This window comes from Aedes aegypti, chromosome 1 (genome assembly GCF_002204515.2).
Source record: "Aedes aegypti strain LVP_AGWG chromosome 1, AaegL5.0 Primary Assembly, whole genome shotgun sequence".
NCBI classification, from domain to species: domain Eukaryota; kingdom Metazoa; phylum Arthropoda; class Insecta; order Diptera; family Culicidae; genus Aedes; species Aedes aegypti.
In genome coordinates this window covers 25,099,824-25,117,218 of record NC_035107.1, presented here as the reverse complement: position 1 = coordinate 25,117,218, position 17,395 = coordinate 25,099,824, and the positions used below count along the sequence as shown (strand labels likewise).

General features: G+C 41.3%; 1 protein-coding gene across 1 annotated transcript; it reads right to left on the bottom strand.

Moving 5' to 3' along the window:
- Window positions 1-8,895: 8,895 nt before the first annotated feature.
- LOC5580072 (putative mediator of RNA polymerase II transcription subunit 26) lies at window positions 8,896-15,448 on the bottom strand. The gene is made up of 2 exons (XM_001654768.2): window positions 15,044-15,448; window positions 8,896-9,661 (listed from the first exon to the last, which is right to left on the bottom strand). Exons 1-2 carry the CDS (start codon window positions 15,293-15,295, stop codon window positions 9,011-9,013), a joined length of 903 nt encoding a protein of 300 aa, XP_001654818.1. The 5' UTR covers window positions 15,296-15,448; the 3' UTR covers window positions 8,896-9,010.
- Window positions 15,449-17,395: the final 1,947 nt, after the last annotated feature.

Below are 17,395 nucleotides of genomic sequence, written 5' to 3'. Positions count from 1 at the left end.
TAGAAAGTTTCTAAAGGGGAAAGGACTGTCATGTCTACCTATCTCAAGTGATATTAATTATTTTACCTTTTGACTTGGTACATTTTATCTGTTCGTACCTACGGTATTTCTCAGCTATAAGTACTGGCTGCAGTTGGTGCAGAAGAGAAACTTCCCGAACTATGGACTGATTAACATATTATTTTATTCTTTATTTACAGGATATAAAAGCCCCAAAAACTCTTGAAGTTTTTTTTTCAGCAGGATGAACTTTCGGGAAATAAAAAAAAAATACTCAAGAAGCTCATCCCAAAAGTTTAGGAAGCTTCTCCCATCAACACAAAAACGTTACATACGAAAATTCAGAAGTTGCGTCAAATTCTTCCAAAAAAATCGGGCAGTTATTCCAAAATAAGACATTTTTGGAAAGCCTTGTTCCAGAAGGTCAGACAGGTCTGCATGTGTTCTCCGAAGATAAGAAAACTTCTTCCAGAAGCTCAGACTGTTACCTCCGTAGACCACGATGTCTGAGCGATTGGCATAGATGAGGACATCCATAGTAGCGATCCTTTACACATTATTGAGTAAATCAACTATTTTCCAGAACAGTGTCAGACAGGTAACCGCAATAGAATCAGTCCACCAAGGCGTGCCCTCATTGCCCGCCCCCGCAGGAGCAAGCGCCAAGGTCGAAGGATCAAACATTACTAACAGCACTAGCAGACTGCGCATTTTTCACTTCTATACTGAGCCCCTCCTGGCTACAACTTTGGTCCATCACCCGAAAGTGAAGCGAAACTGTGGAAGCAAGCAATGGACGACGAATATCGAGCTCAGATCGAGAACAACACGTGGGAGCTGGTCGAGCTACAAATGGGATTCAACCCATCATCGGCGGATCCCAGTTTATCATAGCCTACAATGAATAGGGAGCCGGATCCTATTCTTGGCACCTTTGATTCACTTCGGCAGTGGGGTTTTTTGAAACCTAGAGAGCTCGAATTTGGCCACAGTATGCGTCGTACTAATGCGTTTCTCTGTGCAAAGTTTCAGACAATTTGGCAGAGGAAAACCCCCGATGCCAAAGTGAATCATGGTAGTGCCCAAGTAGCTCTGCACCCTACTAATTGTCGCATTACTTCCGACAGAAAGGCTTTGGGGGTTTCAATATTTCGATGTATAGAATCTTACAAAAATAGTCCGGTTGAAAACCCCGTGTAACACCATCGTGACCTTCCCTTGTTAGTGTGATTGTCGAAAGAAACAATTGCGAAAATAATGATTAGCAAGGAACCAAGTAGAGGTCGTCGGCTTCGTGGAAGACCACAAATACGCTGGCTGTACACAACGGAAGAGGCGCTGTTAAGGTGAAACAGTTTTGAATCAACTTCTAAGATTTCACTAAAACTTCAAAGGCACAAATCTCGCAAAGAAAGAATCCACCAACCGTGCACTTTTTATTTTGGTTTTGTGCACTAGCAGAAAGCTTAAAATAAGAAGATTAGAATGGCTAGAGATGCTAGTATTAGAAAGTCAGCAGAAATTAATAACGCCAAACAATTTTTCGACTGGGCTGTGTCGCAAAAGGTGAAAGACCAATTTAAATAAGATTGGAAATTTATCTATGCAACTGAAAATGACTATTCAGAGGCTGAAAAATTTCTTCAGGAAAGATTTTCTAACCTTGTTTTAATTCCTGGAACAAAAAATATCATTCATTTATAACAAAAGACGAACGAAGCATTTTTGCTAGTGAATTCTCAGATGCACATGAAAACCAAGAAAATACAGCATACTTTGTTCTCAATAATATAAAGAAACGAAAATCTTCTGGTGTTAGCAACCAAAGACAATCTTTTATTACCAAATCATTTATTTAAAGGCTCACACGCCGTAACATGCTTTACAGAGCCGATATTCATTTTCTATTATGCATAGAACAATTTCCCTCCTCTACAATTTTATTTTTCGATAAACATTTTGTATCATTTGTTGATACATCGATTTCCGTGCGATCCGTGTTTGGGGAACACTGATCAGAGCAAGTCTTTTTTATTCCACTCTTCTGGTTAACCCGGTTAACCTGCCTCGATCGCCGTCGCTTGTTTGTAGCCCCATTGTGCTCAGTGGAAGAGTTCGATGCATTGTCATCATCAGTCCAGTCGTCGTCATTGTTCTGTTGCTCCGCTTCTTCACGAACGGGAGATGGAGATTTTTGCCGATTGTTGTTTATCAGTGGGAAGTCATCTTGATCAAACAACTCGTCGGATGATTTTGATGCTTCTAATATTTGTGGCGATTTTTCAGCAGGCGCGACAGTTGAATCTGGACATTTTGTGCCAGGGTGATACGGTCCGGTACATCGTTGGCATGATTTAGGCTGGTCGATGTACGAAATCATAGTGATCTCGTTTTCAATAGTAATAAACGATGGAATTTGCCATAATAGATTCATTCTAAGGACTCGAACTCCGTTAGAAATGCCCGGAAAGTAGTGCTTCCACTTCTCATTCCTAATGGAGATAACCTCTCCATACTTAAGCATGTGGTCGGCGACGGTTGCGTGAATCATAGACGGTGGGAGGTCGTGAACCCGGACCGTCACTGCGTCACAATTCGCATAGACCGGAATCCTAAATTTTGTGTTATTACACAGCATTGACCGCTTCCAATTATGGTCAGATTGGTAGCGTGCGACGATCTCCTTCGATTTCATCTCTATGAGCACACAGTTACGAGAGTGATGCAACTGTATGCTCCTAATGTCCGTATATTGGAGCCTTATTTCATGCTCCAAGAACTGCTGCACTTTTGCCACATCTGGGCGAACTGGGAGAACACTGAAATCAAACACTAAAGTGTTTTTCCGCGCACCGGCCATTTTCTAAGAAATGCGAACGAAAGCAAGAGGCAATAAGTGATGGCAGCCCTGCGCCATTCAGCATCGCGCGCCAATCGAGTGTAAAAGGAGCTGACTGAATGAAGCTCAAAAGGGAATGGAAAGGAGGAAATTAATAAAGCTCATTCAAGTGTTTTGCCTCGATCTGTAAAGACGTGTTTTACTGTTCTCTCTGCTAATTTACCCCTCCAATAGGTTATGGGCCTGTGAAGTAGCCATTTTGTTTTTGTGCTAAGTGAACACGTTCAGACAAGTCGTGGCGTGTTTGTTGGAATTTTTCCGGAAGTGTTAAATTCAACAAAAATGGAGAAAATTGGTATCGCGAAGTTAACGAACGATAATTACGATTCGTGGAAATTGGAAGTCGAGTTTTTGTTAGTGAGAGAAGGACTTTGGAAGTATGTCTCGCCGGGAGTGAAGCCGGAAGTGGCTGCTTCGGGTTCGAACGTCGCGGAACTGGCTGCCTGGGATGAGGGAGACCAGAGAGCGCGCGCGACGATCGGTTTATTGCTGACAAAAAGTCAACACGGGCATATCCGGAATACGAATTCCGCGAAAGCAGTGTGGGACAATTTGGAAAAGCAGCACCAGAAGAAGACGCTTACGACCAAAGTGCATTTGCTCAAGCGAATCTGCGACATGGAGTACCACGACGGGGACAACATCGAAGAACACCTGATGGAGTTTGAGGATTTGTTCGAGAAGCTGGCTAACGCTGGAACAAAACTAGACGAAGATCTCCAGGTGGTTTTAGTGTTTCGAAGTTTGCCTGGTTCGTTCGATGCCTTGACGACGACGCTAGAGAACCGAGCCGATGATGAGCTAACGATGCATCTTGTGAAAGGGAAGATCATAAACGAAGTGCACAAGCGTCGTGATCCGGCGGTAGTGGATTCGGTTGTTCTCAAAGCGGAAGACAAGAAGAAAAACTCAGTGTGTTTTTTCTGCGAGAAGCCCGGTCATAAGAAAGCAAACTGCAGCTTGTGGCTGAGGCAGAAGAAAGAAGAAGGTGACAGTAGCTCAGCAGTGAGCAGGCACAGCGAAGTGAGAAAAGTGTCGAAAAAGCTCGCGAAGGCGAAGCTTGCGACGTCGCGATCGGAAGAATTTACTTTTCTTGCCAGAGAGTGCGTGACGAATGGTTGTGTCGTCAATTCCGATGTGAACGTAGAACCGAGAAATAGTGCGTTTGTTGCCAGTGAGTGCGCGGCGAAAGACTGGATCGTCGATTCCGGTGCGAGTTCGCATATGTGCGCAAATCGGAAGTTTTTCGTGTCGTTCAATGAACCGCGGATGGACACTCCGAAATCGGTTACGGTTGCCGACGGTAAACATGCAGCGGTGAAAGGCGTCGGATTGTGCCAGATTTGTTGCATCGGAGGTGGTGGCGCAGAAACGCGAATTTTGTTGAGTGAAGTGCTTTTCGTTCCTGATCTCGACATGAATCTCGTGTCCGTTGGCAGGCTAGTTCAGAAGGGAGCGAGCGTAATCTTCGACAAGAACGGATGTAGAATTGCGAACGGTGATAAGATTGCTGCTATTGCGCCGTCAAGCAAGGGTCTGTTCCATCTTCAAATGGTTGAACGTGCTAGTGCAGTTTCGGGTCAGTGTCATACGAAGAACTGCATACACGAGTGGCACAGGAAGCTGGGACATCGTGATACTCAAGCTATCCTGGATCTGGAGCGGAAAGCTTTGGCAACAGGCATCAAGGTACGTAACTGCTCTGTTCGTTATTCTTGTGAACCCTGTTTGGAGGGAAAGATGGCAAGGCGACCATTTCCTAAGAAAGTGAGGCGTAAGTCGAAAGCGGTGTTGGATTTGATCCACAGTGACTTGTGTGGGCCGATGAAAACGGCCACACCTGGAGGTCGTCGGTATTTTCTTTCGCTGATCGACTACTACAGCCGCTTTACCACTCTATACATTCTTAGGAAGAAGTCGGATACCGTGGACGTTATCCGAGATTTCGTACGTTTGATGAAAACGCAGTTTGGTAGACCCCCGAAGATCATCAGATCGGATCAAGGAGGAGAGTACCGCAGCGCAGAGTTGGTCAAGTTTCTCAAGCAGGAAGGAATTCAGCAGCAGTTTACGACAGCATACACGCCACAGCAGAACGGAGTTGCGGAGCGCAAAAATCGTTCGCTGGTAGAGATGGCACGGTGTATGATTATCGATTCTGGGTTGCATTATCGTTACTGGGCCGAGGCGGTTAACACGGCCAACCATCTACAGAATATGTTGCCAACGAAACCGGTGCAGCAGACGCCCTACGAGATTTGGCACGGTACGAAGCCGGACATGAGCATGATCCAGATTTTTGGCTCGGAAGCTTATGTGCACATCCCGAAGGAAAAGCGGACGAAGCTGCAATCGAAGGCGACAAAATTGACGTTTGTTGGGTACTCCCAGCAGCATAAAGCGTGGCGTTTCATCGACTTGAAGACAAATGAAATCGTTTTCAGTCGTGATGCTCGTTTCTTGCCGTCAAGTGATCGAGAGATTCCGGATGCAGTCGATGACGAAATTTTCGTGGTGCCTCCGGTGAAACCGTCCAGCAACATGGAGCATGAAGAGTCGGACGAGTCCGATGAAGATTCCGAAGATGAGCCGGACGCAGATAGTGACGATGAGGAAGAATTCCGTGGGTTTGAAGAAGAATCTTGCGACAATTTGGATCTTGGTTTTGAAAATCCAGCAGATCGGAGTTTATATGAAGATGCCAATGGTAGTGTTGTCTCTCGACAGGACGACGAACTAGTTTCGATCCAGGGGGAGTCGACTTACTTGCAGGAGGAGCAATTCGCCGTTACACCTCGTCGGTCTGGAAGATCAACGAAAGGTATTCCACCTGAACGTTACGTGGCGGATGGTAAACTGGCTCGGAGTCAGCAATGTGAACCCCGAAGCTACCAAGAGGCAGTGAGTGATCCTGAGAATGGCCATTGGAAGGCCGCCATGAACGACGAGCTGAAGTTATTGCGGGAGTGCAAGGCCTGGGACTTGACGTCGTTGCCGCCAGGAAGCAAGACCATCGGATGCCGCTGGATCTATAAGAAGAAGCAGGATGAGCAAGGTAAACTAGTACGATATAAAGCGAGATTAGTAGCGCAAGGTTTCACGCAACGATATGGCCTGGACTACGACGAGGTATTCGCCACAGTCGCGAAGCAAGTGACGCTTCGTACACTGCTGACCATCGCTGGACGAGATGAGATGCAGGTCAGGCACGTTGACGTGAAAACTGCATATTTGAATGGCGATCTCAAGGAGACCATATATATGCGGGTACCACCCGGACTACGAGTTGAAAAAGGACAGGTGTGTCGTTTGCGTAAGAGCCTATATGGTTTGAAGCAATCAGCCAGGGTTTGGAACCAAAAGCTGAATGATGTTATGAAGCGACTGGGATTCCGGCAGGCGGATGCTGACCCGTGCTTATATGTGCGGAAGAAGAGCGGCGGCACAGTGTATATCCTGGTGTATGTGGATGATATGCTAATCGCTACATCACGTGATGAAGACTACGAAGGAGTTGTGAAGGCTTTAGCTAGCGAGTTCCAGATTACAACACTTGGTGAAGTGAAACATTTTTTGGGAATAAGAGTGACGCGGAAGAACAACGCCTACTGCTTGGACCAAAAGGCTTATATCGACAAGTTGGTTGCACAGTTCGGACTTGCGGATGCTAAGGGATCAAGGATTCCTATGGACGTCGGATACCTACAGCAAAAGGAGGAGCTGGAGAGTCTACCGAACAATGAAAAGTTCCAGAGCCTTGTCGGTGGTTTGCTGTATCTATCAGTAAATACCCGGCCAGACATCGCTATTAGTACATCCATTCTTGGAAGGCAGGTAAGCAAGCCAACGAATGCGGATTGGACGGAAGCAAAACGGGTTCTGCGCTACCTGGAGTCTACGAGTGATTTGAAGTTGGAATTGGCTGTAAACAGACAAGAACTTCGAGGATACGCGGACGCAGACTGGGCCGGAAATGTGAAGGACCGAAAATCGAATTCGGGCTACCTGTTTCAACTGGGTGATGGCCCGATATCATGGTGTGCCAGAAAGCAATCGTGTGTGGCACTTTCATCGACGGAAGCGGAGTACATTTCGTTAGCTGAAAGTTGTCGGGAGCTGCTTTGGCTGAAAAAACTATTGAAGGACTTCGGGGAGCCTGTACAGGAACCAGTACAGATCTTCGAAGACAACCAAAGTTGCATCAAGATGTTGGAGCAGAATGCAGGACTGAAGCGTTCGAAGCACGTGGACACCAAATATCACTTCGTGAAGGATTTGGCTGAAAACGACAACGTAAATGTAACTTATTGCCCATCGGCGGATATGTTGGCGGACATTTTTACGAAACCGCTGAACAGGGTAAAATTGGAGGACATACGCGAGAGGATTGGATTGCGATCTCTGCGCGATGAGGAGGAGTGATGGCAGCCCTGCGCCATTCAGCATCGCGCGCCAATCGAGTGTAAAAGGAGCTGACTGAATGAAGCTCAAAAGGGAATGGAAAGGAGGAAATTAATAAAGCTCATTCAAGTGTTTTGCCTCGATCTGTAAAGACGTGTTTTACTGTTCTCTCTGCTAATTTACCCCTCCAATAATAAGTACGTCCGACGCGGGCGATATCTGGCTGTTAACTGAAGACAATCTTTCCGGTTGAAAAAATAGATAGTATTAAGATGAAAATGTAAGTTATATACTGAATAATTGAATAAATAAAATTAAAAAAATAATAATAATAATCTTATTTGTTCCATAGAAAAGAAAGAATCCCTTTTCAGTGTACTTAATGAAAAATTGAGGCAGAAACAGTTTTTTTTTTAGTTTTTCTTAGCGGTGTAATTTTTCATGAAAAATATCATCCATTCCGACTTATACAATCCCATATTATAATAAATCTTCGAGCTGTTTAGTAGAATACCTATAAGTAGATAAAAAAAACCGAATTTAGACAAGTCGAGTCTAGTACACGACACTGAAGACGGCCTTACAGTTTAGTTCGAAATACGCGTATCTGTCAAAGGATACAAACTCCAGTGGAATTAAATGGTATAGTACTTAATTCGGTTTTTTCATCTACCAATCCCATATCTTTTCTTCAGATGTTTTAGAAAATTTGCAATTGCTTTGATAAAAAATCTTTGTTTTTCCGAAGCTTCGATTGAAATATGGGTTTTCAAAGAAAAGGCTTATATGGTCATTTTCCACAAAATTGACCATAACTCAAAAACGAAAAAAAAGTTCATTTCAAAAATTTCAGCGATTAAAGCTTATGAAATTACCTTCTCAAAAATATATTTTTGAAAGTTTTCCACTAATTGGAACATAGTTTTTCCGGCTTTTCTTTACGAATTTTCTCAACGGTGGAAAATTTTGTGGAAAATTTTTTCCAGTTAATATTTTTTTTTTATTCCTGAGAAAATTTGCTTTCATTTTCATAAAAAAAAACTTTGTTTCTACGATGCTTCGTTCTTGAGTTATGATTTTTCAAAGTAAGTAGTGTCAGAGGAAAACAAAAAAAAATCCAACTGAGTTTTCCGGGAAAATAAGCGACCCTGAATTTTTCTCAATTTTTTTTTATTCATATATTGATGAGCCCTGCCTGTGGAAAAAGTTTCATGAAAATCTGAGACCTTTCGGCCCAAACCCGTACGGAAATAAAAAAAAAACACCATCGTGACCTTTCCTTGTTAGTGCGATTGTCGAAAGAAACAATTTCAAAAATAATGATTAGCAAGGAACCAAGTAGAGGTCGTCGGCTTCGTGGAAGACCACAAATACACTGGCTGTACAGTGTACACAACGGAAGAGGCGCTGTTAACCGTAAATGATTAGGGCAATTGGAGAAGTATCGCTCAAGAGTGACGAAAATGCAGCTCTATAATACGCTCGGCAATTGCGAGACGCTGCGCTGTAGCCTCCAAGCTTCAAACAAGGTAAAATAATCATTAGATCGGTTACGACCGCTCCAAGCTTTCTCACAATAACATCGACCCCAAGCGTTGCCAATTAAACATACAGTTTATGTCAAACTACTCATATTATCATACCGTAAAACTAATCCTACGCGGACGACTCTCTCCCACCTGCCCCGCCATCGCTTCTCTCTCCGATCGGTCATTCCTGCTGCATCATGTTCAAATCCACCGAGAGACACTCCTCGCCGATGTTGCTCGGTGAAGTGTCCACCATCTGGTCGTTGGATTCGCTAGAGGGATTCTGGCTGAACATCTCGTTGGGCAGTTCTCCCTCGGGGACCACCTCCAGCATGGATTGGGCTCGAGACTGCAGATGTCGCTCGACTTCCTCCGTCGTCAGGTGTCCTTCTTGGTGCTGCTGCTGTTGCTGCTGATGGTGATGATGATTGTTCACGATCTGGTGCTGCTGGTGGAATTGTTGAGACTGGGCCTGAAGCTGGGCCATAATCTGCGCCTGATGTTGTCGTTGCTGTTGCAGAATCGCTTGCTGTTGAAGCACCATGTGCTGTGGGATTTGCTTCTTGGGGCCAGGTTTCCTGCGCTTCGGTGGATTTTTAACCAGCGACGCATTGTTTGATGTGGATGGGTCGTTCTTGCGCTTCCGGCCCACCGTTGGAGTGGGTTCCATTTTGGAGGAATCATCCGACGATTCGGTGTCCTCGCTCTCCGAAGATGTGAGATCAGTTTTTTCGTACTGCAGCAACCGGTCGAGCAGGAACGACCGGTCCCGGGTAACCTTCAGCAGCCGACGCTGACTGGTGCGTAGATTTTCCTGGAAGAATTCGTTCTCCTACAAGAACAAAAATGGTAAACTTAATTTAAATCGATTTAACACTAAGAATGTTGTTACGAGTCGAGGTTTTTCGAGTTAATTGATGTAGAATCAAATAAATAATAAGGTTTACAATATTTTTTTTGTAAATGTTTCCAAGTTTTTTTTTGTTACAGAAGTTCATAATACTTTTCGTGCCAAAAAAAACTTGGAAACATTTTACTGAATCACAACAAAATTATGTGATTCAGTACGGATGTATTAGAAACATTTGGTTAGAGCACGAGTTTCTTCTAAATTATGAATATTTCCCTGTCGTGAATCGTAAGTCAACCCCATCTGTAAAAAGTAGGCATTGAGAAAATGGGCTGTGAAAATCGTTTTCCATATGAAAAATTCCATTTGGGGCCCAGATAGCCGTAGCGGTAAACGCACAGCTATTCAGCAAGACCAAGCTGAGGGTCGTGGGTTCGAATCCCACCGGTCGAGGATCTTTTCGGGTTGGAAATTTTCTCGACTTCCCAGGGCATAGAGTATCTTCGTACCTGCCACACGATATACACATGCAAAAATGGTCATTGGCATAGTAAGCTCTCAGTTAATAACTGTGGAAGTGCTCATAAGAACACTAAGCTGAGCAGCAGGCTCTGTCCCAGTGGGGACGTTACGTCAGAAAGAAAAAGATGAAAAATTCCAGAGGAATGTGTTCAAATCTTAATGAAACTTTCGCAATTTACTTTTCACTACAATATACAGTGGGATTCCGTTTTTGGCAACAAAGTTGAAATTTTCAGTTGCCAAAAACGGAACCGTGCCAAAATCGGAACCCATATTTCAAATTTTATTTTTCAACTATTGGTTTTGAAAGCATCATGTAAGTACATCATTTTTATCGAATCATAAGGCGTTGAGACTTCGAAAAGGTTCACTTCGAAGCATTTTCCCGAAGGGTTATGCTATGCTATGAATCTATAGCTCCGTAATATTAAATCTGGCAAACGATTTCCTGGTCGCGTTTTTACGCCTCAACGTCAACAATTTTTTTTAGAAGTTTTATGCATAATTTTTGTACTTATAAAAGGGCCTTGTAAAACCAATAATCGCAAAAATGACTTTTATTGAAGAACTGGACATTTTCTTAAAACTATGAGAGAAAACGAAAAAAAAAATGTTTTCTTTTAAAGACGTATTTGCGAATCAAAAGCGCTGGGTATTGCAAAACGGCATGACCTTTTTTTCGAATTAAATGAACATTTAAAATCAGTTTAACTTTTGGACTTTAGCGTAAAATTTGAAAAATTCGGTAAGTTTGGAATTGCTCCTTCAATTTATGTTTCTGATAAAGTAAAGCATTTTATAATGTTTGGCTAACTGTATCAAAAGGGCAAACATGAGCATGAGAAGATGCATAAATGTCTTGTAATTGTGTAGAATTTAATTTTTACTTGAAATAATTTTTAATTCAGCTTGATATATGTTTTACACCTGCCTTATGAAATCAACTGAAATTTACAGGATCCTGTTATGAAACCTCAAGAACCTTATAGGAATCTTCAGGTTCTCATAAGAAATCTACAGAAAAAACACTTGAGCTCTGAAGCATATTAAGCTCTGAAGCATATCTCGCATAGAGTTATCAGCATTTTGCTATGAGTTAACATCTTGGAATTCCGCTGCGATGTTGCCGAAAATTCTCAAGTCTCCGATGAAAAAATTTAAAAGTTTATTATTATTAGGCTACCACTAGCACACCTCAAATTCCGCTAGGAACCTTTTCAAAATCCTCAAGCTTTCACCGGAAATATTAAAAATACTACTATAAATTCACATTATCCCGCTTAAAATTTACAGGACGCCCTAGAGTTTATTAGGAATCACCAGCTTTTGGACATAATACTCCATAACCAGTTATAGACTCTAAAGATCCCTCAAGAAGCTCTCAGTGTCCACCTGGAATCTGCAAACATCCTCATGAATTCGTTAAAATTTCTAAAAAGTCCCACAAGAACAAAGAATCCCTTAAAGGTTCTTTAGGTTACAGTTAGGAAACTCATAGACTCAGCTCGTAAGGAACATTTTGATGATGTTGAGACCCGTATCCTTGATTAACAATCTTGTACAGAATTCTGGATTGTCTCTTAACAAATCTAACGCCTTATAGAGTCTATAAAAAAGAGAGAACGTAGCTTTAAATAGTTGACGCAGAAAGATCAATATAGACACCAATACCACAGACAAAAAGTAAAAACACTCTCGTATTTATCACAGCTTCAATGGTATTATTGAAAATAAATTGTAATTTGGACTGTATTCGCATTTGTCATGTTATTAAATGAAATTTAAAAAAAGTTATGATACACGACATTTTGCTGTACATATTTGTATCTATTATTGCGGTGTGTTTTTACATACGCAATGTATATAAATCCATAATAATAAAGACAGCGAGACAAAATTTATGGTTATAACTCTGTGTACACACTTAATCGTAGAATTTAATTTCGGTAAACTTAAATGCCGAATTCAGCCGGTAAAACATATTTTTACCGAAATCTCGTTCAATTTTGACAGATGAGCGATATTGACAGATGCAAATTGACGAAAATCGGTAGTTTTCATAAAAAAAACTGAGACTCGGTAATCTATTTTACCAAAACAATCAGCAAACAAATATTTTTACTGAATTTCGACAAAGTGCATCTGTCAATACCGAAAAATTAGAGCTGCAGAAAGCGACATGTGCTCGAAATGTTTTGAAACGTTCGTGGAAAGAGGGAGAGTGCCTACATGTAAGTATTCACATAACTTATTGTATTATAGCGTACATTTGTGCCTATAAATAATTCATTCAGACGAGTCAGCTCGGTTGATGCTATTTTTATTACACTTTTAGGAATATCCCCCGCGGGAACTACTTGGAACAATGGAAGTGCAGCGAAAGTAGTTGTGCTGCTATCATTTGCTTCAAATAGAAAAACACTATATTTCATCAATTTTGTGAAAATTTAGATGTTCTCTGAGGTGGTATTTTATAACACAATTATATAGGTATATAATTTTAATAAATTTGTTATGATCATTGAAATTTATGTGTGGTTTTTTCTTCTTCTTCTTCCAATCGAAAAAAAATACCATTTACCGAATTTCGGTAGTGGTGTGCCGAGATTTTCAGCAAATGATTGCTGATATTTTCGTCAAATTTTGACAGCTGGGTTGATTTAACATTTTGCAGTTCAATCGGTACTTCGAACTTTTACCGAGATTTTTGCCGAAATCTCAGCTGTTTAGTTCTCGGCAATTATTTTTGCCGGCCTCGGCGAAATAAATTAAGTGTGTAAGTCATAGATTTTTCGTTGCTCTTATGTCGGAGCTGGTGGTCGAACAAGCTGTTAAAAATTTAAAGATCAGTATTTTTTTATTGTATCACCTACTGGCAGACTCAAGTGGGCTGGTCACTCAATATGAATGCCTATGAAAAGAGATTGGTCTTAAGTTGAGATACTGGTGGAGATTATTGGTGTCATGAAATGTTGCCTATGTATGACCAATGACCATTCTAAAGTAAATAAGCGCGTACGCGAGTCCTTAGTAGTTGGTGAGATTTGGGGAAACATCGACGAAAAAGGAGATCTGTAATGTAATCGGTGTGGAGTTGACATGCTATTCAAGTGACTAACGCAACAGACACGATAATATTTACAGAAATTTACAAATTTTAATGGAATTGAAAAATGTTGCCAAAAACGGATCCATTTTGTTGCCAAAATCGGGGGGTGCCAAAATCGGAGCATGCCAAAAACGGAATCCCACTGTATTTCCGAAAAAAAAACAAAGATGACCAAAATTCGGTTTATTTTTTGTTACTCAGTGCGGAAATCTGTGGTGGGACTGATATGCGGTTGCTTTTCATTAGGGGACAATTTGACATGCTGTAAAATCCTATTTTTTCAGAACAAATAATATTACCTAATTAATGCAGCTGAAAGAGCTTTGGAAGATATCTTGAAAACTGAACTTACGAGTCAACTCAAAAATGGGATATCAGATTTTGAAAATAATTTCATTGTTGATTTTGTATAATGTGGCGCCGTGCTCGCTTGAACATAAAATTGATGAAACTCATCGGGAAAGCAAAAAAAAAAAAAAAACAGTAGAAACGAAACTGTTGTAGCAACAACATTTGCCGGTAGTGTAAGTGTTCCCTTAGTTCTGGGTGTTCCTATAGTTGCGGTAGTGCCGTTTTCACTGATTTTATTACATTAGCCACAAAACCAACACTGCCAATCGACGTATTGGCTTGTTGATACACGGAATAGTTGGAAAAAGCGTTCAAATTGCTTTAAAACTGATGAAATATAACTTAAATCGCTAAAACTTTTCTTACTTGTACCAATAGTTGCGGTAAAGTGTTCCTATAGTGAAGGATCCCATAAGAAAACAACGGATACCGCAACTATAGGAACACAAATTAAAAATATACCGCAACTAAAGGAACATTGTACCAATAGTTGGGGTATTATTTTTCACTGACATGCCGTGGATCTTCACCACTGTTACAGGAAAATCGCACATTCGAAGTGCAGCACGTGAAAAACCGTCAAAAGACAAGTAAAAGTAATTAAAATTTGTAGATGTGTTTTGATGAATGAAACCACCAGCTGGTGACCAATCGATTAAGTTTTCAGCTTAATCGGATATTTGGTTCTCCAGATCCGTGCTCTTGAAAATTTGAACTTTGGCTTCGATTCATCTTCACCTTAAAATCATAAATGTAAATAATTATTTTTCACATTTGTGATCCTTTATTCTGAAAATTATCTCAATTTTCAATTAAAACTAAGGATCGTTTTGTGGTTTGATCCTTTTCGTTCAGAATAGAGGGGGCCTTCTTAGCCGAGTGGTTAGAGTGCGCGGCTACAAAGCAAAGCCATGCTGAAGGTGTCTGGGTTCGATTCCCGGTCGGTCCAGGATCTTTTCGTAATGGAAATTTCATTGATTTCTCTGCGCATAGATTATAATCGTTCTTGTCACACGATATACGAATGCGAAAATGGCAATTCTGGCAAAGAAAGCTCTCAGTTAATAACTGTGGAAGCGCTCATAAGAAGATTTGCTACCAGCCCTGCATTCGTTTAAATCGTAATGGGAAGTATGCACTTCAACAGAAAAGTAATCGCCTATCTCGATGCGTGGGAAATTTCTTGCAAGAAATGCCCAAGAAAAGCATTTTTCTTTGATCTCAGTACGCAGTTGAAAAGAAATGTCAATTCAAATGGAGCTCACTGTAGAAAATTTCTTGACCATTTCTTGCGCAGATTTTTTTTCTTTTCTTGAGCGGAACAGCATACCTAGCTTAACAACCCTGAAGGAACAAACAAAAAAGGACCTCCCCTGACTCACATAAAGAAGATATTTCAGCTTCTTCTTGAGCGTGTTGTACTGTGCCTTGTAGTCGACGTTGCGTCTGGTCGGGATGATGTCCTCGTCGCTGTCCTCTTCCTGACCGGAACTGTCCCCTCCATCCCGGTCGCCCAAATCGTCCCCATCCAGGGAGTTCCTCCGCTGCGATTGGGACGGGTGCGGATGTTGTTGCTGCTGCTGTTGCTGAAGTGCTTGTTCGTTCATCGAACGACAGTACCACCCATCCAGCATATTGCCGAAGGTATTGCGGTAAGTTTTGTGTAAATTACACTTATTTCAGGGCAAAATTTCAAGAATAACTTTGAGAAAATTGTGAAGCAACTTATTGATTAGAATCTGATGGTAACTAGGGTGTAAACAAACATAACGCTGTCGATGCGGAAAACCAGACGTCGGTTAATCGTCAAATGACGTTTCGTTTTCTCGCGTCACTGAAACAAGCGTTGCAGTAATGAGAACCATGAGCGTGTTTTTAAATTTACTATTCCAACCACGATTGAGCTATCATGAACGCTTTTTATTTGCGTTTTGTTCCCTCTCAATCCAACCGCGTCGATAGCCGAGCGGCTAGCGTTCGCGCTTGACAATCGCCAGATCCTCGGTTCGATTCTGGTCTGCTGCAAGTTTTTAACCATGATATAGTAATTTTTACTATACAAATGGTGCCATGGTAAAATTGAATGCACAAAATATTCTAAATAAATGCGAATTTAGTCTGCACAAATCAAGTGGCGTTGTGTATTTAATTTAACCCTCTGATATAGTATTTTCAACCGCAACGCTGTTCTCAGTGGCCGGCTTTAGCATTGGGCGCGATTTTCATAATATTCTACACACTGAAAAGCAAAAAGTACCACCCGGATAAAAACGTACCATTCAGTGAGTGGAATAAACCTTCAAGAAACAATCGTATTGGATACAATACACTGAGAACAGCGTTGCGGTTGAAAATACTATATTAGAGGGTTCAATTAAATACACAACGCCACTTGTTTTGTGTAGACTAAATTCGCATTTATTTCAAACAATTTGTGTTTTCAATTTTACCATGGCACCATTTCGACAGTAAAAATGACTATATCATGGTTAAAAACTTGCAGCAAGCTAAAATCGAACCGAGGATCAGCCGATTGTCAAGCGCGAACGCTAACCGCACGGCTATCGATGCGGTTGGATTGAGAGGGAACAAAACGCAAATATGAAGCGTTCATCACAGCTCAATCATGGTTGGAATAGTATTGTGTATTTCTTTCACTACTGGACTGCGAAGTGCGGCCTCATAAGTGCGAAAGTATAAATAGAAGTGCGGGATTGCATTGAATCCTGTTGGTGTCTTCATAGCACTTATTCTTTGATTTACGAAGAATAAGTCCCCCAAAGACACCTATACCCGATTTGATGCAATTGCGCACTTTTATTAGCGTTTCCGCATTTGTAAAAACTTCTGCGATAGTCCAGTGGTGAAAGAAATACGCAATAAATTTAAAAACATGTTCATGATTCTCATTACTTCCACGCTTGTTTCAGTGTAATTTACATTGTAGGGATTATTCACAAATTTCATGTTGCTGAAGGGGGTGGGTGGGTGTCCTCACGATGTTACGGCTCATACAAAATTTGTAGAATATTCATACAAAAAGTGTTACAAAAGGGTGAGTGGGTGTCAAAAATGGTCATTTTCAGCGTTGTAAAATAAATGAATGAGCCCTGTATTGAATGTCGAAGCAGCATTATTCTTATTTATCAATGCCATTACGCAGAAGAATTTCTTTATGTTGAGATTACTATAGCCTGATTCGCTGCTGACAAGTAATTTTTCGGCCTATCTTGATGCATGGGAAATTTCTGCAAGGAATCGATCAAGAATGCGCTTTTTTTCTGATCGCAGTACGCAGTTGAAAAGAACTGTCAGTTCAAATGGGAGTCGCTGTAGAAAATTTGTGTAAGGAATCGGCGAGAAATTTCTTTAGCGATTCCTGTTCAGTAGCAAATCTCGAATAACTTATGATCTTGCCCTAAAAGCCATTGGTTGTGTAGCTCGTTGTTTCTGAGTATTTGAATAGGGTTACACGTTTTTTAACAACGCTATGGTGAAGAAAGGCTCATTCTCTACTTGCCAGTGATGTTGGTTTTGATGTTTATTCATTCATTTACTCAGAAACAACGAGCTACACACGTGGTTACCAATGGCTTTTACGGCGTTATCCCAGATTATGTGAGAAATCAGGCTTATCTCGTTAATTACTTTTATTGGGGATTCCGCCCTCCAATAAACTCACACCTGAAATATATTGTCTAACCAAAATATTCTCCCACCGTGTTTGCTATACG